Raw genomic sequence first — 19115 nt, forward strand, 5'->3', positions numbered from 1 at the left:
GATATCTCCTTTATGTTCTTTAGAGTCGTGACTCGACTCTTCAACACTAAAGATGAAATCGCAGTATTATTACTCCTGCTGTGAAGATGGGATGTCGAGACAAAGTTCAAAGCCAGATCCATCTCTCACTGAAAACAGTAAAAAGGATCTTACTGACTTCAGTGAGAACTGGGTCAGCCTCGTAGCCATTTACTCAAGATCACAGGAGGAGACAAAAAATGGCAAAGGGCTAAAAATAGAACTCTGGAGGCCTCGTACCCCTGTTCTGTGGGTAGCACTCCTCCCTGCAGAAACTACAGCACGATTCACATTCACAAAATGATAATTATGGCGCTGATTCTGCACTTCTTCTCAATCCTTATAAACTATTGTAATCCTTAATTATGAAGCAGTAACTGAGCTATCAGATTCTTTGCTCAAGCCATTTTGTTAAAATTAGCTCCAGTTTTTTGTTTAGGTTAAGTGATCTCACAGTCAGGCTATTGTGGAGAATTATATCTTTAGTAATTTGATATTCTCAAGCTAAAATAAGTGACCACAATGAAGCGTTTCTTTGATAAATAAATCTGGGGTTTAAGGAAGCATCCATCTTTTTCAAAATTCCTCCTCCCTTAAGAAGGGCAAAGGCTAAGTGCATATGATGATCTAATGTAAGATGTGATTTTATTCAGTTTGAATTTCACATAATCAAATCAAGACCTGTATTCTTACTTGTGCTCTATTGCTCTAATTTAAAACAGACTTACCAGGAATTACAGTTACAGAAGTTAAAGGCAGAACATATCTCTGAGGCCATGCAGCCACTTGCGCTATCAGTACAGGATTGTTCTCTACTGTACACTAGAACGGAAACTTCTTCAGACATTTTTAAAAAACACCCAGGTTAATGAAGTTTCTACCACCTTCTTTTGCAGACTGTTCTTCCCTTAGATATGGCAATTCATCTTAAATTTTTCTTGTCATAATTTTGCCCCGTTCTCCTTGTACTATCATAGAATCGTTTAGGTTGGAAAAGACCTTTAAGATCATCGAGTCCAACCGTTAACCTAACACTATCAAGTCCACCACTACACCATGTCCCTAAGCACCTCATCCAAACGTCTTTTAAATACCTCCAGGGATGGCGACTCAACCACTTCCCTGGGCAGCCCCTTCCAATGCTTGATAACCCTTTCAGTGAAGCAAAATTTCCTAATATCCAGTCTAAACCTCCCGTGGTGCAACTTGAGGCCATTTCCTCTTGTCCTATCACTTGTTACCTGGGAGAAGAGACCAAGCCCCACTTCGCTACAACCTCCTTTCAGGTAGTTGTAGAGAACGATAAGGTCTCCCCTCAGCCTCCACTTCTCCAGGCTAAACAACCCCAGTTCCCTCAGCCACTCCTCATCAGACTTATGCTCCAGACCCTTCCCCAGCTTCGTTGCCCTTCTCTGGACACACTCCAATGTCTTTCTTGTAGTGAGGGACCCAAAACTGAACACAGTATTCGAGGTGCGGCCTCACCAGTGCTGAGTACAGGGGGACAATCACTTCCCTAGTCCTGCTGGCCACACTATTGCTGATACAAGCCAGGATGCTATTGGCTTTCTTGGCCACCTGGGCACACTGCTGGCTCATATTCAGCCGGCTGTCAACCAACACCCCCAGGTCCTTCTCTGCTGGGCAGCTTTCCAGCCACTCTTCCCCAAGCCTGTAGTGTTGCATGGGGTTGTTGTGACCCAAATGCAGGACCTGGCACTTGGCCTTGTTGAACCTCATACAATTGGCCTCGGCCCATTGATCCAGCCTGTCCAAATCCCTCTGTAGAGCCTTCCTACTCTCAAGCAGATCAACACTCCTGCCCAATTTGGTGTCATCTGCAAACTTACTCAGGGTGCACTCGATCCCCTCATCCAGATCATTGATAAAGATATTATATCCTTGAAGTATGAGCTCTTCAGATACTACAGCCTGTTATATTCATCTTTTGATGGACACGTAAGAACATGCCTACCTTTAAATGAGTGAATTGGCTCTGTTTAAGTAGTTTAACAAATGAGTGTCTCAGGTAGGTTTGTGAGTGCAAGCATACGTGAGTGTTTGTCCAAGTATCAGTCACTTGACAATTTCAATGAAATTACTACTATTCTCAGAACTGCATCTATTTGTGAACGCAGTCTAGGAACCAGAGTGCCTGGAATGTCACCTATGCTTCAGCACACCAGCAATGCATAGAAAAGCTCTCTCCTAGCTCCTGGAAAAGTTATCTTTGCAGCTGGTACATGGGGTTGAAAGGTCCTTACACCTCTCATCTCCCATTATGCGACTATGGCTCATTCACAATGTTTTAAATTATTTTTCTTCAGACATTTTCTGGCTGAGCATCTGTATTTACTGATCCATTGTTACTTCTTTCCTCACTGACATTTGAAGCTTAGCTCAGTTCAGGAACATCCACAGATTTGGGGAGTGTGAAGTTTGCTCGCATTTCAGATGGCTAAGAGGCCAGATAGAATACCATGCTGGTACTAATTACTACTTTACAACTCCAGTAATTCCACAATTTCAGTCGATTATCTAACCATAAGGGATTTTTCAGCACGAGTGAGAAATAAACAGTTCCCAGGAATGATGAGGTGGATACCACACAGCATCCTCACTAAGCATTGCCAAGAACCAGATATTTTTCCATGTATCGTTATCTTTTATTTATGATTTTCCCTCAGGGTTCACATACAAATTGAGATGAATTTATTATTTGAATTTAAAAGAATGACACTTGCACATTACATCAAATGCTGAAACCCCAGATAAATTGCTTAAAAGCTACCTTAGACCTTCAAACTAATAAATAAGCAAGATTAGAATTAACAGCTGGAAAAACATTAGCTAAAAGAATTCTCCTTTGTGCTATTTCATATTAAGTGCTTACTTTAGATTAAAAAAAATGTTGCCTATAGTATATCACATCAACTGTTCATCTCAGTCAGGAGTGCAGTCATACATCAGGTAGAGAATACTCTTACTACCACAATCACGCTAATTAACTCCAATGTGATCACAAACATTACTCAATAAAATGCCAGTGAAATATAGAGTGAAATAATGTTTTAAATGCCATCTAATATCACACAACATATCCAATACTAAAAGGTATGCAAAGACACATAGATGCAATGTGTGTGCACATACCACATACACAAAAATAACAAGCTAACTTCTTAGCTCAGTGTGGTCAGCTTAACCATCACTGAATTTTTTGATCACTACTGAAAAGTACCATCTATGCAAGGACTTTACTTTGAATGCCTCCAAAGCTATTTTCTTCTTCTAAATCAGAATGCTCAAAAGCATGTTTGGCAAAGATCTAGACTTTTCAAACCTCTGCTTAGATTTTTTTTTTTAAATGTTGCAAGATTAATTTTAATTTTTGTTGCAAGGGGGAAGACAAGGGATTTCATTCTTTTTGTAGGTAGAAAGACTACACCCACGAAAGGCTTCACCTGGAGCCTGGCAAACTTCCTCTTTCCTCCCTTTTTTATTTCAATGACTGGATATGTGCAATCTCCTCTATTAAACCACTAAGCACTTGCTCTATATGAGACAAGTAAATAGTCCTACTCTTTCCAGGGAAGCAATCTGCACTCTTCATGTTGTAAGGAGGGCATATCACTGCAGGATTACACTGGACTGATACACATCCTTGAAAAAAGTGCAGTTTAAACTACCAGAAATACATGCACCTTTACACTTTAGATGTATGATTGGGATGAGACGGGATTTAAGAAGTTTTGATGTACAAAACTCCACAGAGGAGCTGGAAGAACACCCCTTTGGCACAAGAATGAAGTTTTAATCCTACAAAGCCATCTTCAGCATCTTTCCTGAGGCAAGAGAGGTTGCCAGCTGAGACAACAGTGCTGAACCAGGAAGGCTCATCTACTCAGTCTAACACACAAACAACTCCGTTTACAAACTAAAGAACTATCAGAGGAAACAATTTTTGGAGACTGCATTGAAAAAACTTGACAGTTTTAACTGAAGTAGTCTCACAACCCTTCAAAGCCAGCAGTTATACCTCACTTTGGCACCTTAAGGCACCCTAAATAGAAAGAGTATCTACTTAATATGGAGGCTTATTTTGTGCTTATAGGGGAAGGAGTAGGAAATATGATGACAGGATTATACAGGTAAAGATCAATTAATACTCTTTGGAATATATTTTTTTTTTCTGTCACCCTACTGCTCTTCTGGGAGAAGCATACCTAAACAGCATATTAAAATGAGATGATGAAATACTCCCGTTGCTGTTAAATATTTTCAATATTTTATGGACTCTACAAGAATGTACAAGAATTAGGAAAGATGTCTGAAATTGATGATTATTGGCCAAGTTTTATCCTAGCATTTGATCCTTGGTAATGTCCATAAAAAGAGCTTGATCCCTTCTCTTTGAGAACATCCTCGCACAGTAACAGGAATGTGGAAGTGAGCAACAGCAAGGACAGCAGAACAATGAAGACAACGTAACCAACTGAGATGCCATTATACAGTAGTCTTGGTACCAGACATGAAACCAAACTGGTTTTAAGGCCAAAAAATAGTATCATCTGATATTGGTTAGTGTTATGCAGCACAGTGAGTGTACCAGTAAAACAGTATTATCACTGCACAATGACTTGATAATTGGGTGATTAGCAGAGTGTATGAATGAGAGCTGCTCAAGTGACTATAAGGTAACTGAGCCTTTGAAACTCAGCAAAGGTGAGGAAAGCATTTTGTTTTTTTGCAGAGATGACAAGGAAGCACAAGGTGGCAAACTGTCAGGAGTGAAATGCAGCATTTTGAAAGCTTCTCAAATTATAAATATCATCAACAAGCCCAGATAGTTCATGGCAAAGCCCCACAACTTCTTTATGACGGGGGAAAAGGGAAGGTGAGTGGAGAAACGGAGAAACAAAGAAACGTGGCAGCTCAGAGGTGAGCAGCAATTTAGGAGGGCACAGTACTGTCTTCTGTCCCAAAGGCTCAGCTCGCATCTTTTCTGAGCCCTGCAGACATGAGTACAATCATGACAGCTATATCAAGTCCTACCAGCCTCCTGAACTGAAATAACTTCAGGCATTCTGGGTTTAACATCATGCTCACAGTTTGGAGATTTCAAAGACACAGCAACGACAGTATTAAAAGGCTTGTGGACTGTCAGCAGCAGTGGGAAAAGTCAGTACCAAATACAACTGGCAACACTGCTGCCTTGAAAACAGAGGCAAAAATAAACCTACAAGGATGGGAATTCTGTAAACTGCCTGGCTTTGTTTCTAGTGTCTAGGGTTTTATGAAATCTGCTTTAAATAAGACAGCAAAGCATTTCCTCTCCTCATCTTCCCCACATCCACTACCCTGACTCAGCTGTGCCTTTATTTCCATTAATGTAGAGACAGGTTACAACATCTTTCCTGAAGCACATTTTGAGCGACATGGGACTGTTTATAGAATGAGATAATGTTTAACAGAAGAAAATTCAGCAAAACTTTGTCCCGAATTCTCCAAAGCTTTCAGCTTAAGAATTCCTGTATAGCCAAATATAGAATCTAGGCAGTCTGGAGCACAACACAGTACTGCATATACATCACATAACAGTCATACTTTCTTTCTGTCTGGTGATATGTGACAAAAATATTAATGCAACATAGGCTGCTGCAAAAAGGAAAGTCTACCACGAATGCATCATAGGACCTCAAGAATTGCAGTGAACTCTATTTTGCCGTAAGTTAAAGGCCACCTCTGACAAGGAAACGGATGTTTGACAGAAAAAATACGGAGGAAGATATGCCACAGCCTTTTAGGAGGGTCAGTGCACTGCTGCTACCTCAGGAAGGATACAGAGATTTAATAAAATTTTTGCTGCTGCTCCTTTGAAACACAGATTACCTCCCTGACACACTGCATTGCATCAGCTCCCATGCACCAACCCAGGGGGGAGTGGTGCAGGAAATGGGCATCATGTCTTGCAGTGCAGCTGAGTTAGTGCCATGTGCTAGCACTGTCTCTATTCCCTCTAGACTCAGAGGGAAACATGGAGTCCCTTGGTGTTCTCCTGGATCCCTTCTATTTGCCCAGGAAAGTTTAACTTGTAGCAAAGACTCACTTAAAAATTGGTCTTTCCATCCAGAGTAAACCTCACACTTCAGTACAATGCCTGCTGGAGACAAAACGTGATGAGAATAAAACACCAACACCTCTGTTTTGTTGACAATTTGGATATTTCCATTAGGCAGAAGGATGTTTCTCAACATACCCTGTGAACAGGAATGGTAACACTCCACCTGCCCACCACTCAGATAACCTCCATCCCCATCCCCCTGCTCTCTGGACCTCAGATAATTTGATGGTGAATACCCCTCTGCTATCTACAAGAACAAAACAGCCTCCCCAGCTTCAATTAAAGTTGAAGTAACTTCTTACTTCATCTCCTTGTTCCAGCTCAGCGTCCTTAGGAGCAGGTCAGCAAGATGGTCCCTTTGGATTCAGAATCTCTTCACTGTCAACATTAATTCAGCTCTCCGTCATGGTTTACACACTGGAATTTGTTTCAAATGAGTAGAAACCATTCTCTGTATCCAATTAGATTTATAAACCATTTTTTCACCACTGTTATTTCCCTGACATGTAAACTGTCCGTACAGCTTACCCACCAAATTAGTTCTTCAGAGGTGCCACCAAAGCAAAGTGGACTAAGGGCTTAGTCTTCCCTAAAATTTAAAAAGATTAAAATCTTCTGTAACAGCTAGTGAGATGTACTGCATACTTATAATGAGGAAAAATAAAAGGGGTTTTCACTACCCTGGAAGTAATAAGCCATTTTATTTATTTATTTATTTTACACCAGACTTATTCATATACTTCAGAAAAGTTCCAGACAGGAACTAACATTTTTCATGTTGCTCAGAAAACATTCATATGGGGGGCATTTTAAAACTGTGTTCTACTGTGTGAAATACAATTGAGGTTATCCATAATTACAACAAAGATTTAGAAAGATAACTTTTTTTTTTATTTCTGGCTCTTATTAGGTGGCCACACATGATCTGAGATAAATATATCTCAATAATGACTTACAGTGAGAGATCTGGTACAGAACAGTATTCCCACCAGAAATCTTATGCTATAAAATGTATTGATTTTTGGCATGTAGTAGATCTCCAAGAATATTGCAGGCATATGAGATACTGCCTCTACAGTCAACATTTGCCAAATTTTTTACTATAAAATATCCTGAGAGCTTTCTAGTGTATTCTTTATTTAATGTTGCCAAATCCTTCCCTCTCCCTATCCAATCCCCATTCCTCCAAAAATCTCAAATCAGGCCCCCAAAGGATAAGACTGGACATAATATGAGACAAAAACAAAGATCAGAGAAATTCTCTTTGAGCTCTTTTGATCTCTCTCTGCCTGCTATCCTGGAGTCCCACTTTTGTGCCAAGCCTCAAGCAGTAGGATCTGGGCACCTGCACCCCCGCTGGAGGCATGCCCAGCAGGTCCGAGCAGCAATTCACACTCCCCTCACCATTCTCATCCCAAAATAGTCTCCTTATTTTGTGTTCCTATCCTAGCACACAAATCAGACTCTGCTCTCTGCTCTGAAGTATCTTTTTTTCTGTCCCACATTTGCATGCGACTACAAGAAAACTAAGTTTACAAAGGTTAAATGACCTACTGACCCAATTACCATTCCCAAGGGGGAGCACGCACTCTGGTGTGTTGACTGATACTTCAGCATGGCTGCACAGCCCTGGCTGTGCTGTGGGGCTGCTTCTCTCCCATTTGGTTTTCAGTGCATGACAGAGGAGTGGAGCAGGAACAGAGCCCATCACTTGGTGTGCACGGAGGAACTGTACTTTGGCACAGATAAACTATGAATCCTTTGGGAAAGGGCCTGGCGCTGGGAGGGACAGCTTGTCACCCCATGAAACGAGTCAGCAATGGTTACTTTTTACAAAGGAGGAATGGTGTGAATGCATTCCTGGCTGGGCAGTATTTGTTTGAGCCACTTTTGTGGTGGGAACAAACACCTACCCCTGATTTTAAAAAGGATTCAACTAGGTCCATTTTGAGCCTAAAACAAACCTCAGAAGACAACAGAAAGTAACACTGAAATTGTACTAGACCTCTCTCCCCCATCATGGAGCACTGCAGGTTTCAAGTCCTTCCTTCACTCAACTTTGATGTGTGGGCACTGACAAATCCGAGTTCTGGTTGTCAGTATAAATCCTGGCCACAGGCAAAACAACCAGGAGCCAGTCGCCAAAAACTAGTGCTCTCAGCCATTTCTCCTCTCCGTGCAGAAACACCCTTCATTTCACCGAACACTCAATGCATTCGCTTCAGCTCTCAGGTTGACACATTTAACGTGACAATTGCACCTTCCATTCCCTGATATTAGTGAGTCACAAATGCCCTTTTATGCTGTGCACTTTTGCATTGAGCCCTAATATTACTCTGGGGGATGCAAAAGCAGGCTCTGCTCTCTGCTGCATAGCTGTGGATCTCACTGGTGTCATGAGGAGTTACCTACACTGTGCAGAAAAAACAACCTTTATGCATTGAACAAAACATTCTAATAATAATGAGGGTTGCATGTTAATAGGACGCAGCATCCCTGTTTTGGAGCACAAACTGGTTTCTATTGTATTAGCTGCATACTAATATAGGCAGCCATGCTAGACAAACACAAGTGCTCATACTCACTGACAGTTCAGAAACACCTCCTGTCTCAGTCCCTGACTTCTTGCAAATTCTGCAATTTCTTTCTCCCCAAACAAGCTTCATTTTAAGTGTAGTGACATGAGAAGGCTGATTCTGCTTGCTTTTCTCATGTCAATCTTAGAATTTCTCTCCCTAGCTCAGCAGAGGCAGTACAGGGAGAGGAACCTGCACTTTTGCATCTGGTAGTGCTCTGAACCAGACACTAAACAAAGACGCCTAAATGCCTCAAACCATATGCTATTTCCATAGTGACACAAACCAGTGCTTTCTTGGGGCTTGGTTATGCAAAACCAGACCTCACAGACCACAGTTATGGAGGGCAATATTAATGGCTGGATTACACGCACTGAATCGACAAGTGAATTATTTATACACACATTAGGATTTTTATCCCTGTTCACACACATGTAATTCCAAAAGACCTCTATAAATCCACTGATGTTGCGCTATTTCTATACAAGAGAAAATGAGATCTGAACTCTATTGCAGGGAAATAAATTTTAAAAATAGGTTTATATACAATAAAATGTTGGTTGAATAATTTCTATTTATATATAATCAGTATAAAACATTTGCAATAGTCTCATAATGCAAATTTAGTTTTTAGACAATTCAAATGCCTGATGTGAGAATAAGAGGGCATCCTTCATCCGGACAATTAGGGACCTGTGACAGGAAAAGAAGAGAGGGACAACCACACTGCCAAACAGCTTCTCTGCAGTGTAGATACAGCCATTGAACTGGATTCTCCACTCTTTAGAACAAGTTAATTATAAGTAATTTCTCTGAAATGGGAAGTGTGATTTTCTTCTAAATCTCGTGCAGCAGAGTGATCAATCGGAGCCAGCTAGTCTATTCCCAGAACATTTGCACAATGATAATGAATACCTAAAACCTGTCCTTGTAAATTATTTTGGTCTGTTACTGAATACAAATCTCTTTGATATGGGCTTAATCTACATGAAATTTCCTTTACCAAATGTCTTCAAAGCAGCATATTTGTGATTTGCAGCAATGTCATATTATAGTTGCTGTGGCTAACGTTGTGCCATTCTCCTAAAGACACCACTGGCTGGCCTGGAGGAAGCAGCACAGCCATGGGCAGCTCCTTCTACTGCCCTAAGAGAAAATCAGAAAGTAAAAACGCTGATCAGATTCATAGTGTCTCCCTTCTCCCCGAGAACCTCACCGCTATAAATAGCTACAAGAAATTGAACTGAAGAGTACTAGTCCACCATAATTACAACTGAGATTGGGACATTGCTGCAATTAATCTTCCTGAATCAATAGGTACAGTTAGATAACCCACTGACCTGCCAATAAGAAAAGCACAAAGAAAAATGATCAGAGGTGATCAAAAGCCTTTAGATTACAATGGTTTTCACCAACATACACAGGTCAGTCAAAACAGCAGTGGTGCATCTAAGTGTGCATATTTCACAGAAATTGTCAATGGTAAATATCTTTTGTTTCAGATGTATGTTTATTCAGTTGAGACATCAGTACCACGTTGAATATATTTTTAGTATGCATGTTATATAACACTTTGGTGTTATAATTTTCCAATGTTCTCTTTAAGAAATTTATGGCCTTGAAAAAACTAATTCCAGGATTTTTCTTTAGGAAATTCTGGCTTTCTTTTCTAATTCAAAATGAAACAAATTCAAAAACTTAGAATTCCCCACACAATAGGAATTCCATTTTCCAGAACCTCTAGAATTAAAAATACATATTTCTTAAATAGCTTCAATGTTCTCCCAGTCTGCCATGGGAACAGCATTTTGCATTTATAGGCAAATTAAAGGAACATATTTTAAAGACACAAAAATAAACCTACCCAAATAAACCAGCAGTAGGAAGCTACTCCTGGCAATTGTCAAAAATGCATTGTGTTGCCAAGTCTTGAGATTTTATAGGGAGTATTTAGATTGTGAATCATGCTGCAGGCGGTTTAATGAAAAGATCCAGCTGTCATGTGATTTTGGAAGAGAAGAAATAGGAAAGAAAATAACTTCTAGCTTGAGGAGAAATACACTGAAATGCAAACTCAGAGACATGGCGTAATAGGCACAGCTCTTCAAGTGACTGCCCCAAAGATTTCTGTGCCGTTCTAGGGCCTCTCTAAAAACAGGTTCCCCATTACCACTAGATCATGGAGTACCAATGGCCACCAATTCAATTACACTGCTATCCAAACTTTCAGAAGATTAGCCAAGACGCTCTTTCAGCAACCTCTGCTAATGAAGTCTCCATGGGCATGTCTAGCTAATGCAATGGAGCATGGTACTGATATCCACAGAGTATTCTGAAGAGTATCACACTTCCTCAGGGAAAATACGTCTTACATGACCTGCTTCTGACTTAGGTCTGGCAGTCAAGTCCCCATAGCATTACACCTAACACTGCTATACTGCGCAGCCCTTCCCAGCCTTTCTGTTTCCTGGCTCAGGCTGGGCAGAACAGTTTCGGTATCTCTGCCCTTGCAATACAGATATGTCCTGAGTCACCCAGAAGTTGCTAGACTTCATGCAAAAAGTTATACTATTGCTTCCATAATAAATTATCTGGCTCTTCAGCTATGCTGCTAGAAGTTTTTAGATCCAGAAGTCCCAAGATAACCTTCACAGACAATCCATATATAGGCAGTTTCATTTTTCTCTGCTGCCTGTGACTGCCAGATGCAGCCTGCTGCCAGCCAGAAGAAGAAACCAAGAGCTCTGGAGCCCAGACTTCCTGCACCACGGTACAAAGACCTGTGTAATCTGCTGCCAGTGGGCATTTTTTTCTCTTTGTGTAGAAGTGAATACATTTACATAAATGAAGGGAACAGGAAACTGCAGATTATAGCTTCAGAATTTGCTAATGACCATGCAAAGGATGATGAAGATAAGAGCAGGGCTGACTTTTTGTTGCCTGTCTTATGTTTTTGTTATTTTTAGAAAGGTTTGGCATTATTGAAACCACAGTTATTATTGCTAATTTGAAGCATAGTTCTTACTAGGTTTAATTGTCTGCTTTCTCCCTGTTTTGGCCTATTATTTCAGCCTACATAGGATTTTAGTTACCCAACCCAAAGGGAGAAATCCAGTATGCCTGGTGAGCTATTCCTTTCAACAACCAGGTAGGTCACAAAATTTAAAAAAGTAATAATAATAATTAAAAAAAAAAATATCACCCTGGACAATGCTCCCTAAGTGCTCATTATCAACATGGGCTCCTAATTTATGCCTAGCTGTTTTACATCAGTACTGAACTTCATGCCAAACTTTAGAACAATGACATCCAACAGAGCTAGAATTTGTATGGGAAAGCACTAGGTTTTTACCCTGAAGGCCAAACAAGTAGCTGTTTGCAATTCAGCTTTGGCCTGACTATTCCATTACCTCACTTAGTTTTAAAGTAGTTCAAGTAAAACTATGTGGAACTGAGAGATCACAGAATACCATTTTTACCTGCAGGAATTCTTACTGAATCCATTGGATATTTCACATGACAAACAATATAATCATATTTTTCAACCTATTTACACTTAAAGTTCTTTTTATCTCCAGGAGCTTTTTGAAAACTCTGAACTGACAGCATCTCAGGAACAGTACAATGGAGGAAGGGAATACTCCAGACAGGAACACTGGAACACAAATTGCTTCTCGGATGAAGAATATCACCTGATCTTTGATTTCTAGTGGAGGATACAGGCCCTTGGCTTTCAAGATCTCCTCTGAAAGCCTTTCCTTGCAGGAAATACATTTACCTCCCTGAGAAGAATAAAAGGAAGAGCTAAATCTTAAAGGAACTCTATATGTACACGTAAGGTTAACTTTGATGATTCAAAGCCAGTGTTGACGTGTTTAATCATCATCTTCCAAAAGTTCTCTTGGAGGAAAGCAAGCATAGATACCCAAGAACAGGAAAACTAAATAGCTTCCCAAATGGCATACTGCAAAGCTCAGCATTTTTGCTCACATTTTGTCTGGCTCTCCTTCACTGTAATAATTCAAGAATAGTCCATGCATGGCATGTATACCTTGGCAAAATGGAGTCTGTAAAACTGTCAGTCAGCTACATACCTAAATCAAAACTGCAATGGATATACAGACAAGCCCCATGAACTTCGGTGGCCACAGCTCAGCCTCCAGTCTACCTTCTTACTGTGTTTGACAATGAGGAAAAATGCCACACATTTTGAACCAAGGCTGTTCAGAACATATGCTTTGTTGCATGCTGGAGTTGTGATATTTTACTTTATAAACATCAGTGCCTTTGGATTACTGTGAAAAACAAACCAACTATTGCATGCAACGTGCACACAGGTACTGACTACAAAACTCAGTCGTAGCTGTGAGCATCATGTGGCCCGGGGGCCTTGAAAGCAGCTCCACAGATCTGGGAGCAGCTTATCACATAAACACAGATGACAAGCACCACCTTGCATTAAAGCATTGGCTGCCCAGCTTTGCATTCAAAAAAACCAAAAACAAAAAACCAACCCCCCCAAAAACGTAGGAAGGTTGTTTTTCTGAGTGACCTTGAACAACGCGGGTTTTGGCAGGGGTGGGAGAACACCAAGGGGACAGCGTGCGAGCCAGCTTCCACTTCTGCTTCATTTCACTTCGAGACAATGTTTAGTTAGTTTGGATTAGAAACATCAGCTCTGTTTACCATTAGCGGAGTAAAGGCTTTTTACAATGCATTGCGAGTGCCATCTGCAGGTTGTAATACGTACTGGTGGGCGGTCGCATCCCAAAAATGCCGATAAACCTGCCCGACAGGAAATCTTAACAGTGCATCTGATGGAAAAGCTCATAAACGCAGAAAGAGTACAGAAATGCTTGCTTCAGATCAGTCAAATCACAAAACCATTCAGCATAGCGAGTGGGATTAACAGAGCTGTTTCCCCAGTATCTTTCCTAATTCTGCACCAGCACAAGTGCAGTGATGCTATTTGTGAGCAGAGGAGGATGTCGAGGCCACCTTAACCTCCGATTGCCAGGAATGCCAGAAGGGAGGAGAATGATCTGTAGCCCCTCTCTTCATACACAGAGAACAGGAGAAGGGCTTCCAACATGTGCAGCTCAACTCGATAGTGCTGAAGCATTGGGAGATTTTGGGAACACAAGCCAGTTAACAGAATTTTCCAATTGGAAGGCACACTGGTTTTCAAGATAAAAGCCCTGAATAAGGAAAAGTTAGAGAGTCTAAAATGAAATTATCTTTGGATTTACAATCATAACTGGCTGAACGATGGTTATCTGATTCACACAAAGTAATTCCAGACAAGCAAAGAGGCTGTCATTTCAGGAACACTGCAGCTACACCCACAGAGTGGTATTTCTTTGGTGATATCTTGATACCTACCTCATCGATAATGCCTGAATACTAAATTCCACTCTGCGATAGGCACTGTGCCTAAGGTTGGCATTTTCAGGGTGGCAGCCTGTGAACAGTATCAGCACTGGCTGAGAAACTGCCGCAGGTACATACAAGATAACAACCTCCCTCCCAGGAGCTCAGGCTTTTTAATCCAAATTCAAACATTTGCCATCTGTGCATTCCATGTAGAATAAATACAGTCAGAAAAATTGCCAGAGCATTGTCTAAACAGCAGTTATGAGAGAAAGGCACCCCAAATTATATTTCGTATTGCCCACAATGCAGCACTCTCAAATCACTGACATTTTCTGAGCACAGCTGTATGCAGGAATGTGATCTGAGCCATGCCTGATTGGATCATTACATCCAGATTTATAAATCTGTGCAGTTTCTAATCAGACATAGAGGGAGCACGTTCCACCTCTCAATCTAGTGCCTTGGCAGGTCAGTCAATCAGAGCATTTCTCAACACAGCAATCCCAGATACACTACTCTTCTTTACATGCAGTTAGGCAGCATTCAAAAACACGGATGTTTTGCCCACTGTTGAAAACATCAAGAAAACTCATGAAAATTGCTTCTAGTCTGACCTTTGCAAATGCCTTCCCGAAACAGTAGAAGATAAGAACAAATATATCAGAGCCAAAAGAAAGTAGATTTTGGAGAATAAATTTATACTGCATGGCAGGCTAAGTGTTTTTTTCAGAGAACTTCCAATAGCAAATACTATTGCTTATACTGTCAATCTCACCAGGTATGTCAGTACTACACTTTTTATTTTATTTTTTAAGAAAAACAAACACAACTGTCTTTATTGTCATTAACGCCAGTAATTAACATCCTGATGAGGGGAATGGGCAAACTCATCAGTTTGTTTCTGGATCTTAGCACATGTGCTTTACTATATGGCTGTATTGGGAAGAAGTGACGCCAGTTATCCACCCTAGCCATGGCAAAGATATTTGCTAACTTGAGAAAAATGACAAATAATTAAACTTAAGTTAGACTTAATTACCAACCAACTCTAAAGAGTTGATCATCAAGAAGGGAATTGGGAAGAATAAAAACTGGTCACAATTGGAGTGGGGAGGAGATTTATTCCCCAACCGCAAAATTGACCTCACTAGAAGCTTCTGCAGAACTCCAGGTGTGATAAATTTATGGCCTCCTCTCTTACCCTTGCTATTACTCTTTCCAAAGCAGAGTATTATATTCTCAAGTCCTTGACCTCAGATAAAGCCTGAGATTCCTTTCACTTCCCCTCAGCACATGTCCCCATGTCCATTTGCCAACACCACATTCCAGTGTCACACTGCAGACAGGCCTCATAAATTAGCAATGGTATTCTGGTGTGAATGCACCAGAGGAAAATATTCCTGTCAAAGCTGGGGGGAAGTAACCAGGTTTGACTTGTGTCAGTTATCTCTAATTAGGAGGCACCATAAACTTCACACTTGGAGTGCAGAACTGATTGTGACTGTTCACAGTTGTCCAGACAAAGCAATGAGATGCTCACTGATGATATCACATAAAATGTAAAAGAATCAGATTCAGAGGAACCCAAGAGATTCTATACCCATGCAAACTATACTTTTCTCTTTCCTCTCCATCCTCCTCCCAAACACTCATCTTCACCTGGATGTGGTCATCCAGTGAACTAGATTCCTACACCCTTTGCTCTGAATTTGGCCTCGTGAAGTGAATGGAAATGTGTCTAAAGTTATTCACAGACAGACATGCTGAAATAGTACAGAAGGAGGACTAACAGAGGGGTTAGAAAAGTCTTAAGTGAAATATTTCTATTCTGACTTACTCCAGTACCTACGCATGCAAACTGCACATCTGTAAGGTTCCTAAACCCTTATGAGGGGATGTATCTCTAAACTACATCATCCAGTGGAGCAAGCCTTAATTGAGCTGTTGTTTCCATGTGCAGACAGTTACACAGCTTGCTCTCATCTCTATTGTCAAGACCGTGTTATTTTTCTGTCTTTCCTCACCTGTTCTTAATTTGTTTCCTACATCTCCAGTGAGGTACTACTCACAGGAGGTAAAAAAGAAAAAAGCTAACTGTGATCCAGAAATGTGAGATGTAACTGGAATTATGAAGCTAATATATCATAGGGAAGGGAGATTCAGAAAATATTAATGCCACAAAGGACATTAAATCACCTAGTTTCAGCTCCTGTATATTACATGATCTTCATTTTCATTTGTTACCCCAGTACTGCATCCAATAACAGCTGATCCAAGCACATCTTCTGGAAAGGCACCTAATGTTGATTTCAGGATGAAGCCTCCCACTAACTTGTGCTTTTGGATGAGTCCCTGTAGAACCATGGTTTGCAACCTCCAGCCTCAGGTCCATTTTAATAAATTTGCAAAAGGTAACTCTAGAAATTCAAGCCTATTGCCAGAAGGCTTAAATCCACAGGAGGTCCTATGAAATTTTAGAGACCCACCAATCCAGAACTGCTGCTTTCAGACCGTGTGATTTGTCAATGGTTTACAAAGACATCCGATCACAGCTGAAAGGTAACACTGAAGTTCACTAGCAAGCCAAGCAATAGAGTATTCCATCAAGAGCTGAACTTCTAATTAAAAGAAGGATGTTGGCAAACTGAATGGATCCAAAGAAATAGGTAGCAAAAGAGATTTAAGGGATTGGTTAACAAGAATATGCTAGGATAATTAAATACGTGTAACATGGTTAAGAGACACATAGGAGAAGACAAGCTAACATTCTACAGATATTTCAGGGTTGTGAATTCATCTCCTTCCTTGACACTTATCTCCTTAAGGGAGATAAATAAGACTAAAGGGATACAAATGGGGGTGGGGGGAGATTGAGAGAAATATAAATTGAATATGAGGGAGAAGAAAAAAAGAATATCTAGACAGTAGCTGCCATCAGGCAGTGAAATAGTTTCCCTGAGGGCAAAGTGAAAGAGATATGTTCCTGTTGCTGGAAACATCTTGAACTAAACTACACCAACACATGGAAAGGGTACTACAGAAAAACAAAACTAAAGTCTAATACATTTTTGTCTTATGTATTAGACATCCAAAAAAAAAAAAAAGAGCTGTTCAGTCTCTGGAAGAACTTATCAAAGGTCCTCTTTCTTTTACATTTTATAAATAAAGATGGGATTTATGTTTAAACATCTACTATGACCATGCTTCAAGGAAAAGATAAGCTTTTAGGTGGGAGCTTTTGGCTTCATACCAAAATTCCTGGACAAGCCTTGCTTACACTGTGCTATGAGGAAAATAATAATAATGATAATGAAGATGATAATAATAATAATGTCTACCTGTAATGATTGCCTCTCATTCCAAAACAAACAAAAAACCCTTGCATACAATATCCTGTACTCTCAGAAACAGTGGAAGGGTAGTTGCCCTTACTGCAATCACACTCTAGTGTTTCCCCTGCTTCTTAACCAGCTGCTGCTTTCCACCTTATTCTCAAGGTCCTCAGTTTCCACTGCAGCAGTTACTATTGAGTTTTCTATCACTGTCACTCATAACCACCCTCCTCTATGTCCCAACACTTTGCAGCATTATTGTCCTGTAAACTGCTTGCAATTTCTCACAGGCTTTGAGATCTCCCTCTGACCCAATGCAGTGATTTTCTAATTATAAATCCTACTGCTACCATGCTCTTGCAGTGTGCATGCTGACTTTCAAACCTGGGAGACAACATCCTGGTCAGCTCCAAATGTTTGAAGAGAGCAGTGTGAATATATAGGGCCCCAAAACAGCAATAGTTTTTTTCTAAATATACAAGAGGAGTAACAAAAAAATCAAGCCAGAAAGCAGAAGTCTCTGATTCAGACTCTTACCTGTGCTACCTCTTCAAAATCATCATGTCTTTTCTGCAGCGCACGTGCTCTGTGTAGAGACTTCCCCACTCCTGTATGTTTACTCAGAAAGGCTTCCCCATGATTTTCAATCCAGTCCAGTACCTGCCAGAAAAGAAGAACATCCAATTACTTTTCTTGTCTCAGCAGCACCGAGAAATTCTCTGGGTGAGGATAAAACAGCTGCAGAGGTATTACTTTGTGCTTGCTATGGCTATAAACACATGCAGATCTGTCAAAGTCCATTCCAACTGGATAGAAGATAAATGTTTATAGATGTTACTGGTAAATTAGGATTATTGGACTTTTACTATTCGATTTATTTTGAAGTATAGCTTAGTTATTTGAGCCTGGCAGATATTAAATATTTACTTTCACATAAATGAATTTTGGGGAACAGGAATCAGAAATCCGGAATCTTTTACAACAAGAACCTTCCTCTTAAGAGCTCCTTGTGTAAACTGAAAAACAGTGATAGCTGATTTTCACACAAACAGCAGATTTCAATGGGAAGCATCTTAAATGAGTCCAAAAGCACGATGGAGGAATCAATTAAAATTTATTTTGATGTGGGGAGAAAGCATTATCAGCGTAACTAGAATGAAAAGGTTAAGAATCCTTCACTGCAGGCCATAAAACATTGACAGTATGCACCTTCCAAGTCTTCCAGGTTTTCAGTTCCAAATATAACTGATCCTTATGCAAAAGTAGAGTGGCAAATCTAATATTCTGAGAGTTAAAGAGGATTTTCTTTTAAAAATAGATCAACTGTATGAGCACCATCCATTTGGAGCACCTTCTCACAATAACACTGGCACTAAAATTTAGATCAAATCTGTTCGGGATCTACTACAAACTGGAAAAAAACCCCTGAACTTGACAATATGAGCTTGGGAAATTTCAGGATGCAATCTCCACCCATCTACGTCTCTTTCCCAATACACAGAGGCTAAGAGAATAAATAGTACTAGATCAGTACTGGTATTTGCATAAGTAGCTAGGACTTCGTTCAGCAAGGAACCCTGCACTCACAGCGAGTCATTGATGCTCAGTGCTACTGATGCTAACAGACTAGCAAACGGTAGCTGGTATTTCTGTCGTACTGAAGGGAGAAGACGCCGCAAGCATCCCCAGGAC

General features: G+C 40.4%; 1 protein-coding gene across 12 annotated transcripts in view; it reads right to left on the reverse strand.

Annotated features, from left to right (window-relative positions):
• Positions 1 to 19115, reverse strand: part of KALRN (kalirin RhoGEF kinase) — a 534671-nt gene that overhangs the window by 232085 nt on the left and 283471 nt on the right. For all 12 annotated transcript variants that reach the window (XR_012044472.1, XR_012044473.1, XM_072875252.1 and 9 more), the window contains one exon: positions 17961 to 18083. Coding sequence is in view for 10 of the 12 variants with exons in the window: in XM_072875252.1 (XP_072731353.1) it covers positions 17961 to 18083 (123 nt within the window). In the remaining 2 variants the exon portion in view is untranslated. The remainder of the gene's footprint in view (positions 1 to 17960; positions 18084 to 19115) is intronic.

Source organism: Ciconia boyciana, chromosome 10, assembly GCF_034638445.1.
Source record: "Ciconia boyciana chromosome 10, ASM3463844v1, whole genome shotgun sequence".
Taxonomy (NCBI): domain Eukaryota; kingdom Metazoa; phylum Chordata; class Aves; order Ciconiiformes; family Ciconiidae; genus Ciconia; species Ciconia boyciana.